General features: G+C 38.7%; 1 protein-coding gene across 6 annotated transcripts in view; it reads right to left on the reverse strand.

The window, feature by feature from the left end:
* LOC139975151 (uncharacterized) overlaps positions 1–20,111 on the reverse strand; it is a 74,797-nt gene that overhangs the window by 19,878 nt on the left and 34,808 nt on the right. For 5 of the 6 annotated variants that reach the window (XM_071982847.1, XM_071982838.1, XM_071982802.1 and 2 more), the window contains exons 3-11: positions 15,110–18,529; positions 9,645–9,761; positions 7,940–8,045; positions 7,091–7,267; positions 5,400–5,487; positions 4,500–4,649; positions 3,552–3,764; positions 2,255–2,353; positions 1,721–1,822 (exon numbers count right to left, since the gene is read on the reverse strand). In XM_071982847.1, the coding sequence (XP_071838948.1) occupies positions 1,721–1,822; positions 2,255–2,353; positions 3,552–3,764; positions 4,500–4,649; positions 5,400–5,487; positions 7,091–7,267; positions 7,940–8,045; positions 9,645–9,761; positions 15,110–18,529 (4,472 nt within the window). The remainder of the gene's footprint in view (positions 1–1,720; positions 1,823–2,254; positions 2,354–3,551; positions 3,765–4,499; positions 4,650–5,399; positions 5,488–7,090; positions 7,268–7,939; positions 8,046–9,644; positions 9,762–15,109; positions 18,530–20,111) is intronic. The other variant, XM_071982829.1, reaches the window with a different exon arrangement.

Here is a 20,111-nt window from a genome sequence, read left to right on the forward strand (position 1 = left end):
ATGAAATGTTGTTTAAAAAAAAAAATTGGAATCTCACCATATCCTACACATCATGCTTTACTGATTTAATTTGTCTAATTATTCCATGATTAATTTTTGAAATGTTGAGGAAGAAACTTTAATACAACTAAAACATTTACAAACTCAAATGACTACTACTAAGACCACAATCAGATTTGCACAAAACTCACAGTACATAAGTAGGCCTATAGTAGGCATAAAGATATGGACACAATTATTGCCTGTTGAAATTTAAAAATATGCGGTCGCAAACATATTTTGAAATACTCCTACCAGAGTATAACCTACGCTAGCTGCCTAATTTCACTCCTAGTAAAAGGTTCTGTTAATTTACTATCGTTGCAGAAACCAAGCTTTTAGCATACCTCTAACTTATTGTAAGACTAGCTTTTGGATTTGTATTTGCAAAGTTTTCACAAGCCACGGTAACCAAGGGCTTAAGCCCATAGCCTATTTTACTGTTTTCATACATGGACTATACGTACTCTACGCAGCCTATGCGAAATAAGGTACTAACACTTGAAACCAATAACGCTATAGGCCTACGTGTTCTGCTAGTAGATTTAAGGAGGCCTACCCTATGCTGGAATGCTGGAATGAAGGCCAAACTTTTTTCTTTCTTCAAACTAAAGACTTCACAGGTGGGCTAACATCACGTCAACGAGCTAACATGTAGACAAGCCTACCATTTAGACATAGGGCTAATTATACTCTTGGTGCTAACAATATCTATACCACCCTATACACAGGGATACAGTCTACAATCTTTGCTATATACACCAGCATGGACTAAGTCATGACAACATGGTCTGCCTGCAGTGGACCAGTCCTAGATATATACGCATGTTTGACTTGATAGAGAGATATCGGTGAAACATTGAATATACGTAAATTTGTCTGACAATGTAACACAGAGGTTGTGTTATAGGAGGACCTATTGTCAATGAGTAACAATACAAATCAGAACTGTACATGCCTCTTACAAGGTATGCTGGAGGGGGGAGGGGGGGGTGGAGCAGCACTTTAAGTAACACATCCCAGCATCATAAAAAAAAAATCATCAATCTGGTCATTAAAGGTGTCTTTCCAGCTGATTTCTTCTGTTAAAATAGGTCAAAACTTTGATTTGCGATTATGTACTGCATATCTCGAGGAACTTCCCGAGTATGATTATGAATCCGTTTGAATGCTGGAAAGAAGACATCCCGTCAAGCACAACATCTCTATAGTAGTTTGAGTATTGAAATAATGAAGTGGGTGGTTGAGGGATGCAGGGGGAGGGGGGGGATGGGGATATCTGCATGTTATTATCTCAAATACAAAATTTCATCTCATTTCAGACATTAAGCCAACCTGTAAAACAGGGATTTTAAAGCAGCGTGCATCTAATTAAACTTGCACTTTTTGGTATTAACTTCTTCCATAGTATTAAAATTCCGATTCACCTCAGAAAGTTGTGCTTGTGAGAAAAATGTAAAACTTGCACTGGCTCCGTTTTTAATACCTTGCTGGTCATACAAAACAGACAAATACATATTTAAACCAAATCCTCTCACATGTTGACAGTTTCCCTACGAGTCCCACCATTCCCCGAGCTATCAGCCCCCTCTCTACCCTTCCTTGGCCTTTATCCCTCCCCTATCTTTCTAGCATTGGTACAGGCTCAATATCACCGTCGCTGTTATGACTTATGACTCACGTTATCGTTGATGTTGATATCACACCCTTGCTGAGCTATCAGCAGCTTAACGATATCAAGATGGCCGTGTTCACTGGCACACATCAGAGCTGTAGATCCATCCTGCAGGGAAAAAAAATAAGCCACGGTCACATGACTAAATGTTCTGGGTCTCTTTTTCTCCTTTTTTTCCCCTCTTTTTATTGAAAACATTAATATTTAAATAACCACTATTTGATAGTCCACACATTCAATCATCCACTTCCTTCTACTTCTTTGCAATCGAAGAGATCTTATCTCTGAGGATTGTACAACGATGGAATTAACTCCCTCAAAGAGAGAATAAAAGACTAGGCTCAGATGAAATGACATACTTATTGTATAGGGTAACATCATAAATCATATTCAATAGAGACTGACTATGGAATGTAATAATGCTGTGGGTATACAAAAGTCAAACAACCAACAACCAAATTACAATTTGAAGACAATAAGTAAATGTAGTTGATTGGTAACAAAAAGATGTTATCCTTCCTTTGTTTTAACTCCACTTACCTCATCTTGAACGTTGACATCTGCTCCCGCCTGCAGGAGAAGTTGTACCATCCTCACCTTGCCACGACTAACGGCCAACATCAAAGCAGTCTGTCCAGCCTGAAAAGTGATAGAATGATAATTATGAACTGTTCGTGGTAAAGTGCTAGACTGAGAGGTAAGACAGACAGATGGATTGACAGATAGACAAACAGACAGCTAGACCAATAAACATGAAGGACGGATTGATGGACAAAAGACAGAGAGGCACAGAGAGACAAATGGACAATTTGGTGTACACACAGACAGATAGATAGACAGTCAGTCATGTAGGGACCACCATCCCAAATGGTCTTGATACTTTGTCATATTTCATATGTTCTCCTGCTTCATGGCTCACCCACAATTTTGAAAACTAGATAAAAAACAGCTTTTTTCTATTTGGTTACAAATTATTTAAGTATTAATTGTAACTCCCTTCTGGCTGCAATTCAAAGAAAGATCATAAAAGATGAAAGCCAATGCAAAATTGTAGATTTCATAACTAAAGGAAGAATAATTAGGAAGAATTTCTTGGTTTCCTTTAACTCTTAAACTTTTGTCCCTCTGAAACTTGTTTTCATAGCAGCATCATTACTAGAAGTCTTACTATTAGTTTTATGAATAACACTGAAGGGCTCAGATTTCCCAATAAACTAATCATTTAGACTGTGGTTAGTGAAAAGATGTGGAGGTGTGTATGTTGGGAAAGGGAGGTGTGTGTGTTGGGAGGGGGAGGTGTTTGTGTGTTGGAAGCCTGGGGAGGTGTGTGTGTTGGAAGCGGTGTGTGTGTTGGGAAGGGGAGGTGTACTCACCTTTACATTAATTGTGGAGCCAGTGACGAGGTGTGTGTTGGGAGAGGGAGGTGTGTATGTTGGGAGAGGAAGGTGTGCATGTGTTGGAGGGGGAGGTGTGTGTATGTGTGGAGGGGGAGGTGTGTATGTTGGGAGGGGGAGGTGTGTATGTTAGGAGGGGCAGGTGTGTGTTGGGAGGAGGTGTGTGTGTGTTGGGAGGGGGAGGTGAGTGTGTTGGGAGGGGGTATGTGTGTGTTGGGAGGGGGAGGTGTGTGTGTGTTGGGAGGGGGAGGTGTGCGTGTTGGGAGAGGGAGGTGTGTGTGTTGGGAGGGGAAGTGTGTGTGTTGGGAGGGGGAGGTGTGTGTGTCAGGAGGTGGAGGTGAGTGGGTTGGGGGAGGAGTTGTCTAGATTTGATTCCTTACAATGAAGTCACCATATTTAATTATCTGTTTTCTAATATTTGCTACCCCTTCAAGTTTTCTTACTTGGCTAGCTCTGATGTTGACATCTCCGTTCGTGAATAGTTTCTCTACAGTCCTCCAATCCCGTTCTTCCTGTATGCTGGCCAACGCTGTCAACATGATGGCAGTAGCACCGGCTTTGTTCGGTTTGTTCACTTCACAGACGCCAGACTCCAACAGGGCATTCACGATCAGGAAATTACCATGAGAAATGGAATAATGGAGCGCTGTGTTACCCTGCGACCCAAAAAAAAAAAAAAAAAAACCCATTTATTAAGCCTTTGTTTAACAGAAATCAAGAAAATACCGCAGAGCAACTAGTGCTACAACAGAAGGACACAAATAACCGCAGCAAAGGAAGCTCTTCGTGGTTGACTAATCTTTGAAGTTAAAAGAACACTAAAGTCAGACTGTTACTTAGCTACAGTTTTGATAAACATTACAACGTTATCAAGTCAAAGAGCCTCAGCAAGGTAGGTTAATGAACCATCTGGAATTTGAAATATCATGCAGTGTGCGGAAACAAACGTAACAAATTCAAGATACGACTGACATAAGGAAACTAGTAGCAGAATATTGACTGCTTTCGAAAACAGTTTGCATGGTCTTCACTAGACTAACTCTTGTACGTTATTAGAAAGGAGGGTTAAAGGTCAGCTTGATGTTTCACTCAGTCTTCACTAGCCTAACCCTTATACTTTATCAGGAAGGAGGGTTAAAGGTCAACTTGATGTTTCTATTAAGGAAAAGTTTTGACTTGAATGTTTGAAAGTTATACAAATGTTAGCTTTTATTCATTGTATCATTACGTTTAAGTTTTTCATATAAATTTTAAGTTTGTTTTCTATCTATATTTGTTCCTCGAATTTAAGATCGACAGATCTTATCTACTTGACAGAGAGACAGAATCATCTGGGGGAGGGGGGGGTCTTAGGAGGAGGAAACTGATAAATCTCTTTTAGAGACACTTACGTTTCCATCGGCCATGTTTATGATCTTCTTGAGCACTGCTTTGCTGACATCTGCAAGAGACATGAGATATCCCTGGACGTGCTCGACTTCCGAGTTCTCCTGACTACTCAGTTCAAACCATTCACGTAAGATGCTGTTCAGGCTGCTCACCTGGAAATGTACGGAAATATTGAAAATTGGGGGAATGTCGTGCTAAATTTTCTTCCAAATTTATTTTGACATCAGACACAACTAAAATGCCTTACAACACAAATTGCAAGCTACAGGCAGTGACAGAAAGTATGAGTACTTGTGAGAGCATTGCGGTTAAGTAAATGTATAAAAGAAACTGGACTTTTGGATCGGAGGAGTGCAAGTTTAATTCCTGGTTGGACCATTGCATTGTGTCCTTGGTGGAGAGTTAATTCATTTTACTGTAATTATGAATTTTAACTTGAAATAATCTGACATTAAAAAAGAAAAGTAACTTTACCTCACCGAGGCTCAACATTCACTCCTCACATTTATTTAAGTAAGTATGAATATAGTTCAGAAACGCACCAGCATGAACCCACTTTTTTGCCATTTTTTTTTTTAAAGTATTTCCGGATGTGTAACTATGATTAGTTCTTTTAACAAGAAATATTTTTCCTCTTAAACCAACATCGACCATATCTAATTACTTTTCATTTTGTAATGATAGTTTACAAAATTGCAACTGTGATGAGAGAAAAAGGAACATTTAATTTATTACAGCCATTCCAGTGAATTAAACTACATTCCCTCGTCTCTATGAATTGTCAGAGGGTCATGGATGATATTATTGTAATGTACTCTACTTTGTGGTCCCTACTTATATTTAAATAATTATAATTATATTAAAGTTAGGTTACAAAAATATAAACAAATACAAATATTTACATAATCTTTGTCCTGAGAATCTCCAGAGTGTTTGACGTGTTTTTCAATCACCTGACAGGCTTGGAAAGATGAAGGACTCAAAGGTACCCTACAATGTAGAAATAAAACAGATAGATAGATTTCAACTTGTCACATCACAGAAACTACTATGTGGAAAGAAAAATGTAAATGGGGTTAACCGGTTAAGACATTTTTGATTAGGACAGGATTTGAAACCAAACACACAAGACCTGTATTACACCAACAGAGCCACTTAGCCGTGAACTGGTGATGATCGGTACTAGCCACTTCATTTGCTGGGAGAGCCAGTTACAGATTTGGAAACATAAATTTGAAGTTTGCTTTGGGCTATAACTTTGAATCATTCCCCTCAATCTAACTCTATCTGAGTCAACACAATCGATTGGATACTTTTATAAGAACTTATTTTAAGTTATCTAATTGTAAAATACAAAAGGGAAAGTTTTGGCTGCCACAAAATTGATGTAATTCTTTGCTGCTTCACTTATCAACATTTGTATCAGATGTCCTTCTTATCCATGAAGTTGGTGTAATTTCCTGAAGTAACAGATTACGTTTGTAATATTACAACCTTGCATCATGAGAGTCAACACAGAATGTATCATTAAGGTAAAGGCTATCTAAAACCTATACATATGCCTTTGTTAGGCAGAGTCAAAACAAAATGTAGCACCAAGGACAAGGCTATCAAAAACTCATCTGTGTGCCTTTGTTAGGCAGAGTCAACACAATATGTTACATTAAAGCAGCATTTTGCGTTGGGTCGCTTTTTTCCACTTTTTTAACATGTGCATCGATTTTTTTACATGTATCAATCATAAAACAGCAATCTAAGATACCATCCAAGTTTCACCCTGCCAAGAGCGTTAATTAGCGAGTAATTAACGATTTATGTCGATAAATGAGAAGAGTGTCCTCGACAAATTTCACAGTTAAAATTAATCGCATACAATTCCGCCAAACCCACTAGTTTGAATTCAACCAATCAGAGATGCAGGTTTAGTTATGAGCCGTTGCTAAAAATAGATTCAAGACTTCGCGTTGGTTGTACCAGGGAGTTGTTATGCAACTCCCTGGTACAACTGCCATATAGACTGTACACAAATCAAGCGTGGTGTTATATTACGTATCTGTCAATGACGTTCGTAGTGTTTAAATATTCATATTATGGGCGAGGTTTATTGGGTTCCCAACGGAAAATATCTTGGAGAACAACAAAGTTGAAAGTTGCAATTTTTTCGACTTTTATGCCACCATTTGAAGTAAAATATAAATAGATTAGCTGGTTATGTATGTCGTTATGGCAAAGTGGAATCAGTGAGGTTGAGAAAAATCATAGAAAAGGACGCAAAATGCTGCTTTAAGGTAAAGGCTACCTAAAACCCATACATGTGCCTTTGCTAGGATGAGTTAATCCTTCAGTGGGTAGTGAAAAACGTTTTGTGGGTCGTAGAATGTGCAGACAAACAAAGTTTTCAGAGCCTGCTGATAGAGGTCCAAGAGCTATTCTTTCTTAACATCAAGACAAAATTCGAAGCTAGCTTTCATGCATTTCGAGCATCTATTCTAAGGGGTGGGAGGATGGTAGGTGCTCAAGGAAGTTCCTGGGTCGTCAGTGTTTATATGTAGCCTACTTTGAATCAAATTAATTTCAATGTTTGAATATTTACTTCTGGGGGAAGACATATTGCTTTTGTTTCTTCTTTGGTGAGATTTTCCTCTTTCTCTTGACGTGTACTTTCCCGGTGTGACCGTCGTAGGAGCCCTCGGTTGTCGTCGACAGAAAAGCTGACCCCTCCGAGCTGGAGCTACCATCAGAATCAGAGGAGGAAGCCAAGCTGCTCAAACTGCAAAGATAGATCTCAAATTCAATACCAGCAAAAAGGTATTTCACATTTACAAGGTTTCCCTTCTTTTTTTTTTTGTACTTTCCAACATTTAGTTTATAATGTAAAAGTTGACTGATAAATTGACTGCGGGTTGCCTTGTAAGTTATACAATTTAGGTCTGCCCCAAATGAAACTTACAAATTGTTTCCCTTAACATGTGGCGAGTACATTATGATGCACAGTCTCAGTCAAGTAATTCTTTGTAATGAAAAATAGAGCAAGTGAGGTGCCACATGAACTGCAAATGCAATTTGGTATTGATGCCTCTAACCCGGTATGCACTTTGGTAATAATGCATCTAACCCAGAATGCACTTTGCTTGTAATGTATCTTACCTGGAATGCACTTTGATATTATTACATCTATCTAACTTGGACTGCACTCTGGTATGAATGCATCTTACCCGGAATGCACTTTGGTATTAATGCATCTAACCCGGAATGCACTTTGCTATTAATGCATCTTGCCTGGAATGCCCTTTGGTATCAATGAATCTACAGTAACCTGAATGCACTTTGGTTTTAATGTATCTAATGCACTTTGGTTTTAATGCATCTAACCTGGAATGCACTTTGGTTTAAATGCATCTTCCTGTATAAAGGAGGCATCCAACAAGCTTATTTACTGTACCTGTGAGATGTACTCTGTGGTGCTGATGAACTCTCGTGGCTGATTTGTCTGCTGTACTTGATGTCATCTATCCCGTTCTTGGGGATGGGATCTAACGGACTCTCATCTGGAATTAAACAGAAAACAACAGAAACCAAACATTAACTAATGAAGACACCAGCTTTGCCTGATCTAGGACTAAATTGTCCAACTAACACACTGTACATTACAAAGACTGCTGGACTAAGGCACCGTGTCAACAAACAGAGACTGGGGTGGGGGCTACATAGGACAATCTTTAGTGGCCCAATGTACACACAATAGGCACTGCTGGTCTACAGGGATAGTCCATAATGTTTGATACTGTTTGGTTGACAAGGAAAATGTCCCACGCAATGACTGCCCGACATGCACTGCTCCCTGTTATTAAATCACGCTCTCTTTGCGAATGGTTACCATTTACTGAATTAATCGTTGGTTGAGTATTGTAACCACAAAGAACAAACTTATACATATGTGACACTAATACGAAACTGACAAACTATAATCCAAGTCATGACAAATTAAACAAATAATTCAAATGTCATGTTACTTTTATTATAATAAAACAATGGTTTTATTTGATATTAAACATTTTTTAGGCACTTGGGTTATTGGAAACATTTTTGAAATGGTATAGTATTGATTGCCAGCTGAAAAAACCCTTTCTAGAGACTGACCTTTGACATCTTAGCATGATCATGTCATAACTTCAACTATGGGAGAGAGTTATTAATTACCAAGGAATTAGAAATCAATTTAATTGAGCTATGTAGCCTTACTGATATATATCTATCAAATCAGTTTTATTCCATACATGACATTTTTAGGTCAAAATTACAATTCGAAATGTAATCCGTCCTACATACTTTTATATAATTTCAAATGCATAATGCAAAGTTTGATTCCTAATTTCTGAATTCTAAACATATCATTTCATTAATTGCTCATGAGAGATTGACACATAAAACAGATAACACTGCTATATTTATCGCAAAAATCTCTGATTTGATGAGGGTTACACTTAAAGGGCCAAATAAAACCGCCAACGATTAAATAAATGACTGAACGTTGAAGTGAACTTTCATCATATTTCAAATTGGTCTCGGAATTATAGGAGTAAAGCAATGAAACTCTTTAATTCCCAAGAGTAACTTTTTCCTACAAAATGGATTGAAACAGGTGACAGCTTTGTCTCAAGCACAACAACCCTGGACTACAATTTAATACTGAACTACCATCATTAAATTATTTTGCTTCACCAAAGCACAAGGAAACCTGTGCAACCCTCCCCCCCCCCCCCTTCCCTCCTGTTCCACCTTATATTATCTAAGGCTCTACATTAACTCAATGTCTAAAGTTGTCAGCGAACAGGGATGGATCTACTGTATAGAAGCTCTACCATCTTTAATCTCTGTTCATAATTAATGTATCAGAGAGGAAATAATTTCGTAAAACTTTTCAAAATGTCAAACATGCATGGAATTTCATGTGTCATCTCTAAACATTGTAAATTAAAATTTGTATTTAGTTATAACACACAGCAAATTAAGTAGCCAACATTAAAATCATACCATTGGTCATGTGCACTGCAATTTTTTTTTAGAGTTAGTGTTAAACTTGTTAAAACAACACATTACAACAACAGCAAAAACATGTTTAAAAACAGAGAGTATTATAAACCAACCTGCAGGCAAGAAGTAAGGGTTAGAGAAAGCAATTGCCATGGGCCTGTCTTCATCGATAGCACACAGCTGGGATACCGAGACACCAGAGGAGGTGGAGGAGGAGGTAGTGATGGCAACTATTAAAAGAGGGTTGAAAGCAGGGATGTGTGTGTGTGGGGTATGGTATTAACTGTGTTAGTCAAGGAGGATAGGTTCAAACATATTATGATGAATATATATGTACACTGCAAAAGGAAGCATATAAGACATTATTTATATGTACATACCACATGAATATTATTTATTATTATTAATATGATAATGTACTGTAAGCCAATGGTGAGGTGGATACAGGGTATTACTACATAGATCTGTATGGTATATTATTTTAATTTATTACTGTATTAAGTATTAAATTACTATAATGTACATACTGTAATTGTATGACAGGGAGATGCCAACTTACTTTCGGGACAGTTAAATAAAATGGTGCTGAAGAAACTGAATGTTATTTTTTGTAACACTTGCAACCTTTATCGCCATTTTGGTAACCTAGAATACTGCATGTAAACTACCCTATTATACAGTATGTCCTGTAGTAGTTTGAATTTCAAATCAATATTCCGACCTGTCCAACTTGATAGGGAAACAGAGCGCTAAAAAACATTAATGTGGGCAATGTGGTTAATTTTGTGATTAGTGGATAATGAATGTAGTGCCATCAATTAACTTCAGGCTCTGTGTCACTCATTTTAGACCCACAAACCTGGTTTCAGGAACAGGTCCTCTGATGGACGATAGGGATAATTCCCGAAAAATTTGTCCCATTCTTTAATGTTACTTGAAGTACACATACTGTAAGTGAGTATTGTGACAAAATTGGGACAGTCCCGTGATAACAAAACATTATTGCAAAATGTGGATTTTTATGGATTTATAATATCCATCTGTATGTATATAGCACCAAAAATGAATTTAGTACACAAATTTCATTATTAGCAATTTTGCATGGATTGTCATTTACATGGAGGAGAATTTACTGTACATGTAGTGACATAACGAAAAGATATGCATCACTAGCTGTTGTAAGTTTTCTTTAAATTGAAGGCAATATACCATTGTTTTAGGTCCACATTTATTGTTGTTTAAGTAGTCTATATTGTCTGTCCGAAAGACACACTGCAGTACAGTAGCCCGTCTTTTCACTATTTTACATAAATGCGTCAAAGCACAACTTTTTATTAGGGATGACATTTAACAATTTGAAGTTCTGCTTTAACACTGCATGAGAATTGTTATACTACAACAATTAAATTTGATAGCTCTTAAAGCAGCATTTTGCGTTGGGTCGCTTTTTTCCACCTTTTTAACATGTGCATCGATTTTTTTAGATGTATCAATCATAAAACAGCAAACTAAGATACCATCCAAGTTTCACCCTGCCAAGAGCGTTAATTAGCGAGTAATTAACGATTTATGTCGATAACGAGTAAAAGTGTCCTCGACAAAGTTTTCATATCTCCAAATCCACTAGTTTGAATTCCACCAATCAGTGAATAGTATGTTTATTCATGAGCATTTTGCGTTTGGTCGCCGTTTTCTACTTTTTTGACATGTCCATCGAGTTTTTTACATACATCAAATCACAAAACAGCAAATTAAGATATTAGCCAAGTTTTTCGCTGCCAAAAACGTTAAGTGGCGAGTATTCCACATACAAAATTAATCGCATTCAGTTCCCAAACCCACTAGTTTGAATTCAACCAATCAGAGATGCAGGTTTAGTTATGAGCCGTTGCTAAAAATAGATTCAAGACTTTGCGTTGGTACAACCAGGGAGTTGTTATGCAACTTCCTGGTACAACTGCCATATAGACTGTACACAAATCAAGCGTGTTATATTACGTATCTGTCAATGGCGTTCGTAGTGTTTAAATATTCATATTATGGGCGAGGTTTATTGGGTTCCCAACGGAAAATATCTTGGAGAACAACAAAGTTAAAGTTTTTTTTTTTCAACTTTTATGCCACCATTTGAAGTAAAATATAAATAGATAAGCTAGTTATGTATGTCGTTATGGCATAGTGGAGTCAGTGAGGTTGAGAAAAATCATAGAAAAGGACGCAAAATGCTGCTTTAACTGTATGTTCATACCAGTACATTTACACTACACTGCAAGCTTTGTAATTGTAGCAAAAATATTGTAAGCTCTTGAGGGTATGGATGAAATATAGCACTTTGAGACGGTAAAAACATGTATGAAAAATATATCATATGACATGGGAGTGATTAACTTTGAAGTTAGTAAATGAAAGGTATGGATGGAAGTTGGTGGATCACAGGGTATCCTGTATGAACGACAGGTTCTGGAAGGAGCATTATTGAATTTGATTTGAAACATGGACGCAAAAATGGCAATTTTAATTTGAAGTCTTTTTAACCTTTTTAAATATAACAACTTTGTACTCTGTTTTACAGGTACCATTGGCAGTATGATACCACTGTAGCGAACTGCAAACATATGTTAAGCCAACAATGACTAGTCTAGTAGGCCATCAAGCCATTTCAATATATATGCTCTTGCTTTTCTAGCCGCCTACGAAAGCTCTGCGATTGTTGCAATAAAATGGCAGTGGGTAGGGGATGCAAGCTGTACAATTTTTAACATTTGTAAAGCTATCCAGTCTATAAAAATATTTAAGAACTTATGCAAGCAGAGGGTGCTTCGCCCCTCTTGGGTTCATATTAGCCTGCATATAACTAGCAAAAAACTGTATCCGATGCGATGGATGTTAAATATGTAAAGCATTCCTTCCTTCAGACAATCTTGAGCAAACAACTCAGGCACTGTTGCAAATGATGATTCAAAGTACAAATTGTTTCTTAAACCATTCTTTGATACATGTACATGTACAGTATGTCAAGATGTCAATTAGTAATAAATAACTTCAAAATGATTATTTTGTGAACAGCATCTTTCAAAAAGTATCAGAAAATCTAATTAACATCAGGTTTCTGTTTCTAATTGGACACGATTGCCGCCAGGCCATGGGACGCCTTTCATATTTATATTTACTGTGAGCGAGTAAAACCGAGCCAATAAATCCGGAGGTGATCTGCCAAACTTCGTTTAACTGCCCTTTGTTTCCTGGGTTTGTTTTAAGTAGCAAATTCCTGTACAACGAAGTCTTCCACTCATGAGCTTGCTATCACAACTAGAGCTGTATGGTACAAACCGGCATCGCAAAGGAGAGGTATCGTAGAATAAGGTCGAGTCAAATAAATTGTTTAAGAACATTCTAATTCATGAATAGGATAAGTACAGTAGATCAGGAGACCACAACTTTGCTGCTTCTAAATTAGTCAGTTATAAGCCATGGCATCTACAGTAAATACAGAAAAGTTTGTGTCCCACAAATTACCGTAAACGTAATTATGTTTTGAGATACTTTGATTTTGCAATCTTTTGGTGTTTATGTCTGATATCACCCATTCATGATGATGTTTTAGAGCACAGTGTTTTCGTCTCTCTTCAAACTCTGAGATATTTGCGGCGAGTTCAAAGCAAACTATGGCTTTGCATCTTAACTTTAACATTTTGTCTACATTTGTGACATATTTCCAGCCGCATTCAACTGCAGGCATTTCTAAATTAATCCTATCCGACGAGACTTCCAAGGACAGGGCAGGGTGTAGACCATCTTCATGCACACTGAAAGCAGTTAATGAACAACAGGCATACAGAAAACCCTTAGACATGATTAATGCATATTATACGGTAGACGACAACAAGGTGACTTGTAATCAACAGTCACTATCAAGTGTGTTTTAGCAATTACAAGACAAAAGAAATCATTCCTTAGATGGTTTTTGGAAAAAGGGAAGAAGGTACAACATAATCTACTTCTATTGATGTCATGTTGATGGCATAAAATATTTAGATAAATGGGAGTGCAGTTGGTGGAGTAGGCAGGTATTTCAAGTTTGAGTTGTGCAGTAAATTGGTTAGAGATTGGATACCAATTGGTTGATGAATTAGTAGTTGATAATCGGTACAGAACTTCAGTATATGACTATATACTGACAGGAGATTGAACAGCTTCCACAGGTCTGTAAACAGTACTGTGTGGCCATGTATACTGATGACCCCCCCTTACATAAAAAATAAATACTAAGAGTCACATTTTTTGTACTTGAGATCACATTTCCCTTCCAACTATTCAAAATACTGCATGATAGATCTATGATATAAAGCAACCTGTTAAAACTCACACATCAAAAATATTCCCCAAATTCCAAAAGAAGATTGTAAATTGATCGTTGACACAAATTCTGGTGTTAAATATCAGACTATAATTAAGGGCAATCTTAACAGGCAAAAACTGTATCAAAGACTCAGTTTAATTCATTGGTGGGGTATTGAACCAAATCTAGATTTATACTTCTTGAATTGGAAGCAAAAATGTCCATTATTTAGGAAAGCCATGATTTAATGCAAAATTTCAAGATTTTAAGTGACAGCCTTAAGAAGCACACTACTGTACCTCTGCAAGTTGTAAGATCTTTTACGATTTTCAAGGTGAAGACTGTACAAGAGACCAGTGTTTACTGAGCATACTCTATTGTTGTTCCTGACAATGACTGAGCAATATATTTACAAAAACATAACATTGATCAAGTTTCTCCTTATTAAATACAGGGATGAGACTGAGCTGGGGAAAAAAAATCTGAAATTTATCGATCGCCGTCCTGGGGAAGGGGTTTAAGGGGAGGGGGTGTCCCCCTCCCCTTTAGAATTTTTTTGTCAGGTAAGGAGGGCTTAAATGCAAAATGGTGGACTCTACATGGAATCTATCACATCACATAACTCGCCAAAAAAGTGTGGAATTTCTGCTTGTATAATTTATCCATCAGCTTTTTTGAACAAAAAAAAAAGGCTTTTTTGCTTGCTTTGTGCTACTTGATTCCACCACTGGTCAAATTTGGTGTTCCTTCCCTTCACAGTACAGCATGTTCGGCAAAAAAAAAAAAAAAAAAAAAAAAAAAAAAAAAAAAAAAACTAAATGAAAAAAATTAAATAAAAAAAAATAATAAAAAACGCGAATTACGAGAAAAAACGCGAAAATGAAAAAAAAAAAATCGGAAATCCGCGTTTCCGCGGAAGAGTCTCATGCCTGTAAATACAAAACGTTTCTCATTTTCCAGATTTCAGCATGTTGCATCCACATATGACCAATGGTAGATTGGGTGAGACAGTGTTCAGTCTTTAGACCGTGACTGATTTAAACATGGCCTTTCCTTTTGTCCCTTTTAAAGATAATGAAAATACTAATAATATTTAAGATTTCATTCATGAAGATCAGAACCCTTATTATATCATCTGACCAAATATATAACTGAATAAAAACTTGTCTCACTTTGACCTCATGAGTCCCTCAACTACCATACTATACATCCCATGTCCTAACTTTAAATGGTACTTACCGAGTTCCTTCGTTTCGTCTACGTGCTCGGGACGATTACGTCGGAAGACCGTTTCCTCTGCTCTGAAGATCGACTCTGTGCTCTCCTCCAAGGCGCTGGTATCATCTCCCTCTGAGACGCTGCTGTGATTGGATGAGCCATTTACTCTTTTAACATCTGCCTCCTGCCTCCCGTCGGTACCGTGCGGAGCAGACCACTTGAAACGGGTAAAGTCTGGCGGATCGGGAAAGGTCAGCTTCATGGAGGAGGGCTGATTGCTCTGGTGCTGATCTGTTAAGACCCCCGCAGTGTTGATCGCTGGCGACGAATGGGAACGAGGGCGCCTTCTCTCCTTGGGATTGGTAGCCGGGAAGCTGCGATTTGTAGGGGATGAATCCAAGTGGAAAGGAGGTCTCCCGAGATTCTCTCCGGCGCTAAAGATCTGCTTCTCCATGGTAGTTTCACCCCCGACCCCAACAGATACCCTACTAGCAAAATCACCCCCTACCCCAACAGATACCCTACTAGCAAAATTACCTTGATCAACTTGACCTCTACAAACATTGCACATTTGGTCACCTCCACTATCTTCGATAAAGTACTTGTTCTCAACAATGGTGAAAGAGCCAGTCCCAACTGATCGAGTCGCGACAGAATGGTTCGTTCCAATCGTTCTCCTCTGACAGAGGTCACCTTCTGAAACACTGACAGAGACCTCAGCCTGTGAAATGTTGGAGCATCTATCACAAACTACCACACTGACATCTGCATCTCCAATCCCCATATCAGTCAGATCAAAGGAGGCTTGGATCCCAACCTCGGAGAGTTCTTTGGTTTCTAAAGGTTCTTCCTCGATCTGGGAGGATTGCTCTCTAACTGACACAGATGTTTCCGAAGCTACTTCCAAGGTAAGAATATTGGCAGTATTTGTTGAGCTAGTCCTCAAATTAGACAGGTCCCAACAAGTTTCTGAATCGGTCATCTGAACGGTGTCCGTAGCCGTGGAAACATCTGCCACGGGGTGCAAGTCCTTGCCGCAACCGGTTTCAGATATTTCTGGCACGGCCAGAGACCATTTGTTCTCCGTTTGAACTTGAGCAGATGTTTCTTTGTCAACGGTATCACATACAGTTTCTGTGGCTGCATTCATCAAAGCTCCTATGTCGTGCAAGATTGTCTTGTCTGTTTCAGTAAAGGCATCTTTGGGTAATGGATTCTCCATATTAGTCCAGGCGTCCATTGTCTCCGTTCTGACCATTTGAGAACTGGTAGTTTCACTGTCCTCCGACAAAATCAAAGGGTTAATCTCTTGCGGCGTTTCCACGACGTCGGTATTGACAGCCATGTGTCTCCTTTGAACGATATCAGTAACTGTTCCACGACTGTGAACATCCTGTTCTGCTCTTTTATCCGTTGCTGTGCTTCTATCTGAAACTTCCAACAATGTAAAAGTTCCTCTGTCATAAGTAATTTTGACCGGTTCAGTCTCTGTTTGCACTACAGCATCTGAGAGTTCATTGGATAAGCCTTCAGTTTGAGTCTCCCAATTACGACTCTTTATCAACGGCGCCCTCTCTGGCATCGTCTGTGTTGATGTCTCCGTTGAACTGACCTCCGGTTTTTCTTCCCAGGGGATGGTTTGAGTCTCGACATTTTGAGAAACAGTTCCGGTCCTGGGAGAAGCCTGGAGGATGCTCTCATCCGAAAATGTAATTGTCGCCTCGGCGGAAATATCCGATGTGTCCTCTGAATCAGTCTGTGTTGCCGAACACACAGGCAATTCTGACATTGAGTTTGGTTTCCACATTGTTACATTAATAGGCTGAAATGACATACCTGTATTCACAGACACTCCTACATCCTTCACATCACACTTTATGGTGTCCACATTGACACCGATTGTCCTGGTATGGACGTAGGGTTGCACCACAGCTTTCTGTAGGGGAGTTTTCATTTGAGGTTTTGGAGCGACTGGTGGTGGTGTCCTTTTCAGTTTATTTAACTTTTCTGCTAATTCTTCCAAAGTGTTAGGTCTGTGATGATCACTGGAATTTGTTACGCTAGATGTCGCTAAATCAGAATAAAATTCCCTCCTCTGAGTTTCGAGTGTTTTTTGAAAATCTACTTCTCTCTTCGACAACTCCGATTCTCTCTGCTTCAATTCAGCTTCCTGCTTAACCAGATCGGTCTTCCACCGACTCAGGTCCATTTCTTTGCGCTGTAGGGTCTGTTCCTTCTGTTGGCATTCTGCTTCCCTCATCTGCAGTTCCCTTTCTCTCCTCTGGATGATCTCTTTGGCATCCAGTTGCATCTTTGCATCTCTTGATTGCTCGGACTCTTCTCTCTTTTGGATTTGCATCTTAAGCAATCTCTTCTCCTCCTTCAAGACGTTAATCTTGACGTGTAACGTCGGGATGAGCTTCACCTGATCCTCCAACTGCTTCAGACGTTTAAGGGCAGAGGCCATCTGCTGGCGAATGACGGTCAGGGAGTCGGCACACATCGATGACGGAGTGGACCTTCCAGAGGCGGTGGTCGAGGAGTCTGAATGAACATTCGGAAGTGACGAATATGCCCCACCGAATGGCAATGGGGAGAAACAATTTGAACTGCAGGCTGAACTCAGGGAGGTGTTTGACCCACTTAGGTCAGACATGTCACGGAGGTTAACCCTCAAAGGTTCTTGCCTGCGGTACGGACGATGAAATCCTTGGTGGCTTCGAGGGCCACTCATCGTAGCACGCAGTTCGCTGGCAGTTTGGTGACGGGGTGAAGTAGGTACGTCAGAGCACACACTCTCTATGTCACTGAGCTGGATGTCCAGAGGTTCAGGTGGAAGACTTTGAGTGTCCGACGGAAGGCGGTTCCGTCTAGAGTTTGGATTTTGCTTGCTGGGATAAGTTGTCTTTAAATGTTCATCAAATTGGTGATAAATATCCCAAAACTCTTCATTCTCTTTAGAAAATATATCATCTACCTGAGCGGCACCTCCCTTTTCCTTTGGTGAAGAAGATTGAGTCTTTCCTTCTAACGATATCGAAGAAGATCTCGTTGGAACAGGTCGAGAAAGGTCACTTACCGACGCATATTTCCTGCTGGTTCTCAACTTGCTGGGTTTCTTAATCTCTCTGAGGTTAACGCCAGACGAAATTTCATCACAAATACGCATAAAGTCCAGATCAATGTGATATCCAAATGGACAGCAGTTACACTTTTCAGCAGGATCAGAAGGCTGACGTCTGTATCCCTGAGTTTGAGCATCCCGTCGAAAGGATTCGTGGGTGCGTTCCGGATGCCTACCGATGCCTTGGTTGTTATTGCTATAATTTGGGTTTACCTTCTGTTGAATCGGCTGCTGCTGTTGCTGCTGTTGCTGTAGCTGTTGCTGCTGCTGTAGCTGTTGCTGCTGTTGTAGCTGTTGCTGCAGATGTCTTTGGGATCCTGAAAGAGAAGATGGATGTGAGTTTAGATTCTCTACCGTAAAGGACCGTACAAAGGCCATCTCAAATGGAATTAACCTTACACCGCCATTGACAGTAAACTTGTCAATGATTTAGACTATGCCGTTGTCACTGTACTATTAATACCAGAACGTGTGTGTATCACTTCAGTGCTATGTGGAAAGCACTATAGCGTCGCCTGTTGTTCTTTGCACAAAATCACTACCTGCATATATCTGAGCTGTGGTTAGCTTTGACTGTGACAGGGTTCAGCAAATTCTTTCCCCTTAAAAAGGAAGATTTTGTATGAGAATGACCTCACCGTTTTGTTTCGTTTACAAATCTGTGAATCCCTTATATAGTTGGACAATATATGAGCGCACAATAAGAAGACAAAAAGTCATTGCAGCAAATCCCCGTAGCACTGTCAATGAATGGAATTTCAACCTTCCAAAAACAAAGATTGACACTATATGCTACAAAGAATTTCAACTTTACAAGAATAGGTATAACTTAGGGATGGATTTTGTCACTGACCAGTTTCAAAAGTACTCCTTTGGAAATGGCACTGTAATTGATATGAACCTGTCATATTGAATGGTTTCATACAATAGGGGATTGCTACCATTAACTTTATTACGCAAATAGAGAGAATTGTATGACTAGAAATATTGGAGGTTGGCAGAGAAGAGTCTTATGTTACAATAGTATGGAACTTTAATATATAGGCAATTGACCTACTGTACAATATATACTGTTAAATGCATATCACTTGAATAGTTCTAATAAACCCACATATCATGTCTAGAAAATGCAAGCATGAGTCCAAATATTTTGCATTTATTTCAACCTACAAGTAGATTTAAATGTGAAACATGATTTTAACTTCCAGGCAATCAATGACTGCAGTAAATTCTAGATGCAATGAAAACACAGCCAGTGTGTACTGTAACTCTACAAGAAATGCTAACTATTTGATGTGTGTCATTATAGTACTGTTGACAGCAGAAATTTTTTTAACCAGCAATAAATCAACCAGCCAAGGACATGACCCTATGAGGTGAAAAGGTGACAGAAAATTACTGGCTAATTTGTGAAGAAACAGGGGTACCTTTTAAAATCATCCATTGAACTATTAATGCAATGTCCATCAATGTTAGGAGACTTTCGGACCCTCAGGCTCTAGGCAAGCTGTGTCATGATGCATGCATTTGGGGGCAAATTCCAAATGAACTGGTGACTTTAATACAAGTGCAAAAAACAAAAAGTCCTAAAATGTACATCAATTGAGTTACAGATCCAAGCAGACATTCCCTTTTATGCTTGCTAAAAATGGAAAAAAAAACCTGGCTGAATCCCCATTATTGCAAGAAGCTGTTGTTTTGACAAATAATATTCATTTTGAATAATTTCCACAAATCAGGTACAGTGAGAACTACGAAGACATTAATGTATTGATAGTCAATGCTAGAAAAGAAAGGGATTCTCATATATGATAACCTTCTTGAGTCTAACCAACCTAATAAGAAGTGATAAAAATATCTTTTAATAATCGAGCACAAAGAATGTCTGAAAGAAATATT

Source organism: Apostichopus japonicus, chromosome 2 (genome assembly GCF_037975245.1).
Source record: "Apostichopus japonicus isolate 1M-3 chromosome 2, ASM3797524v1, whole genome shotgun sequence".
Classification (NCBI taxonomy): domain Eukaryota; kingdom Metazoa; phylum Echinodermata; class Holothuroidea; order Aspidochirotida; family Stichopodidae; genus Apostichopus; species Apostichopus japonicus.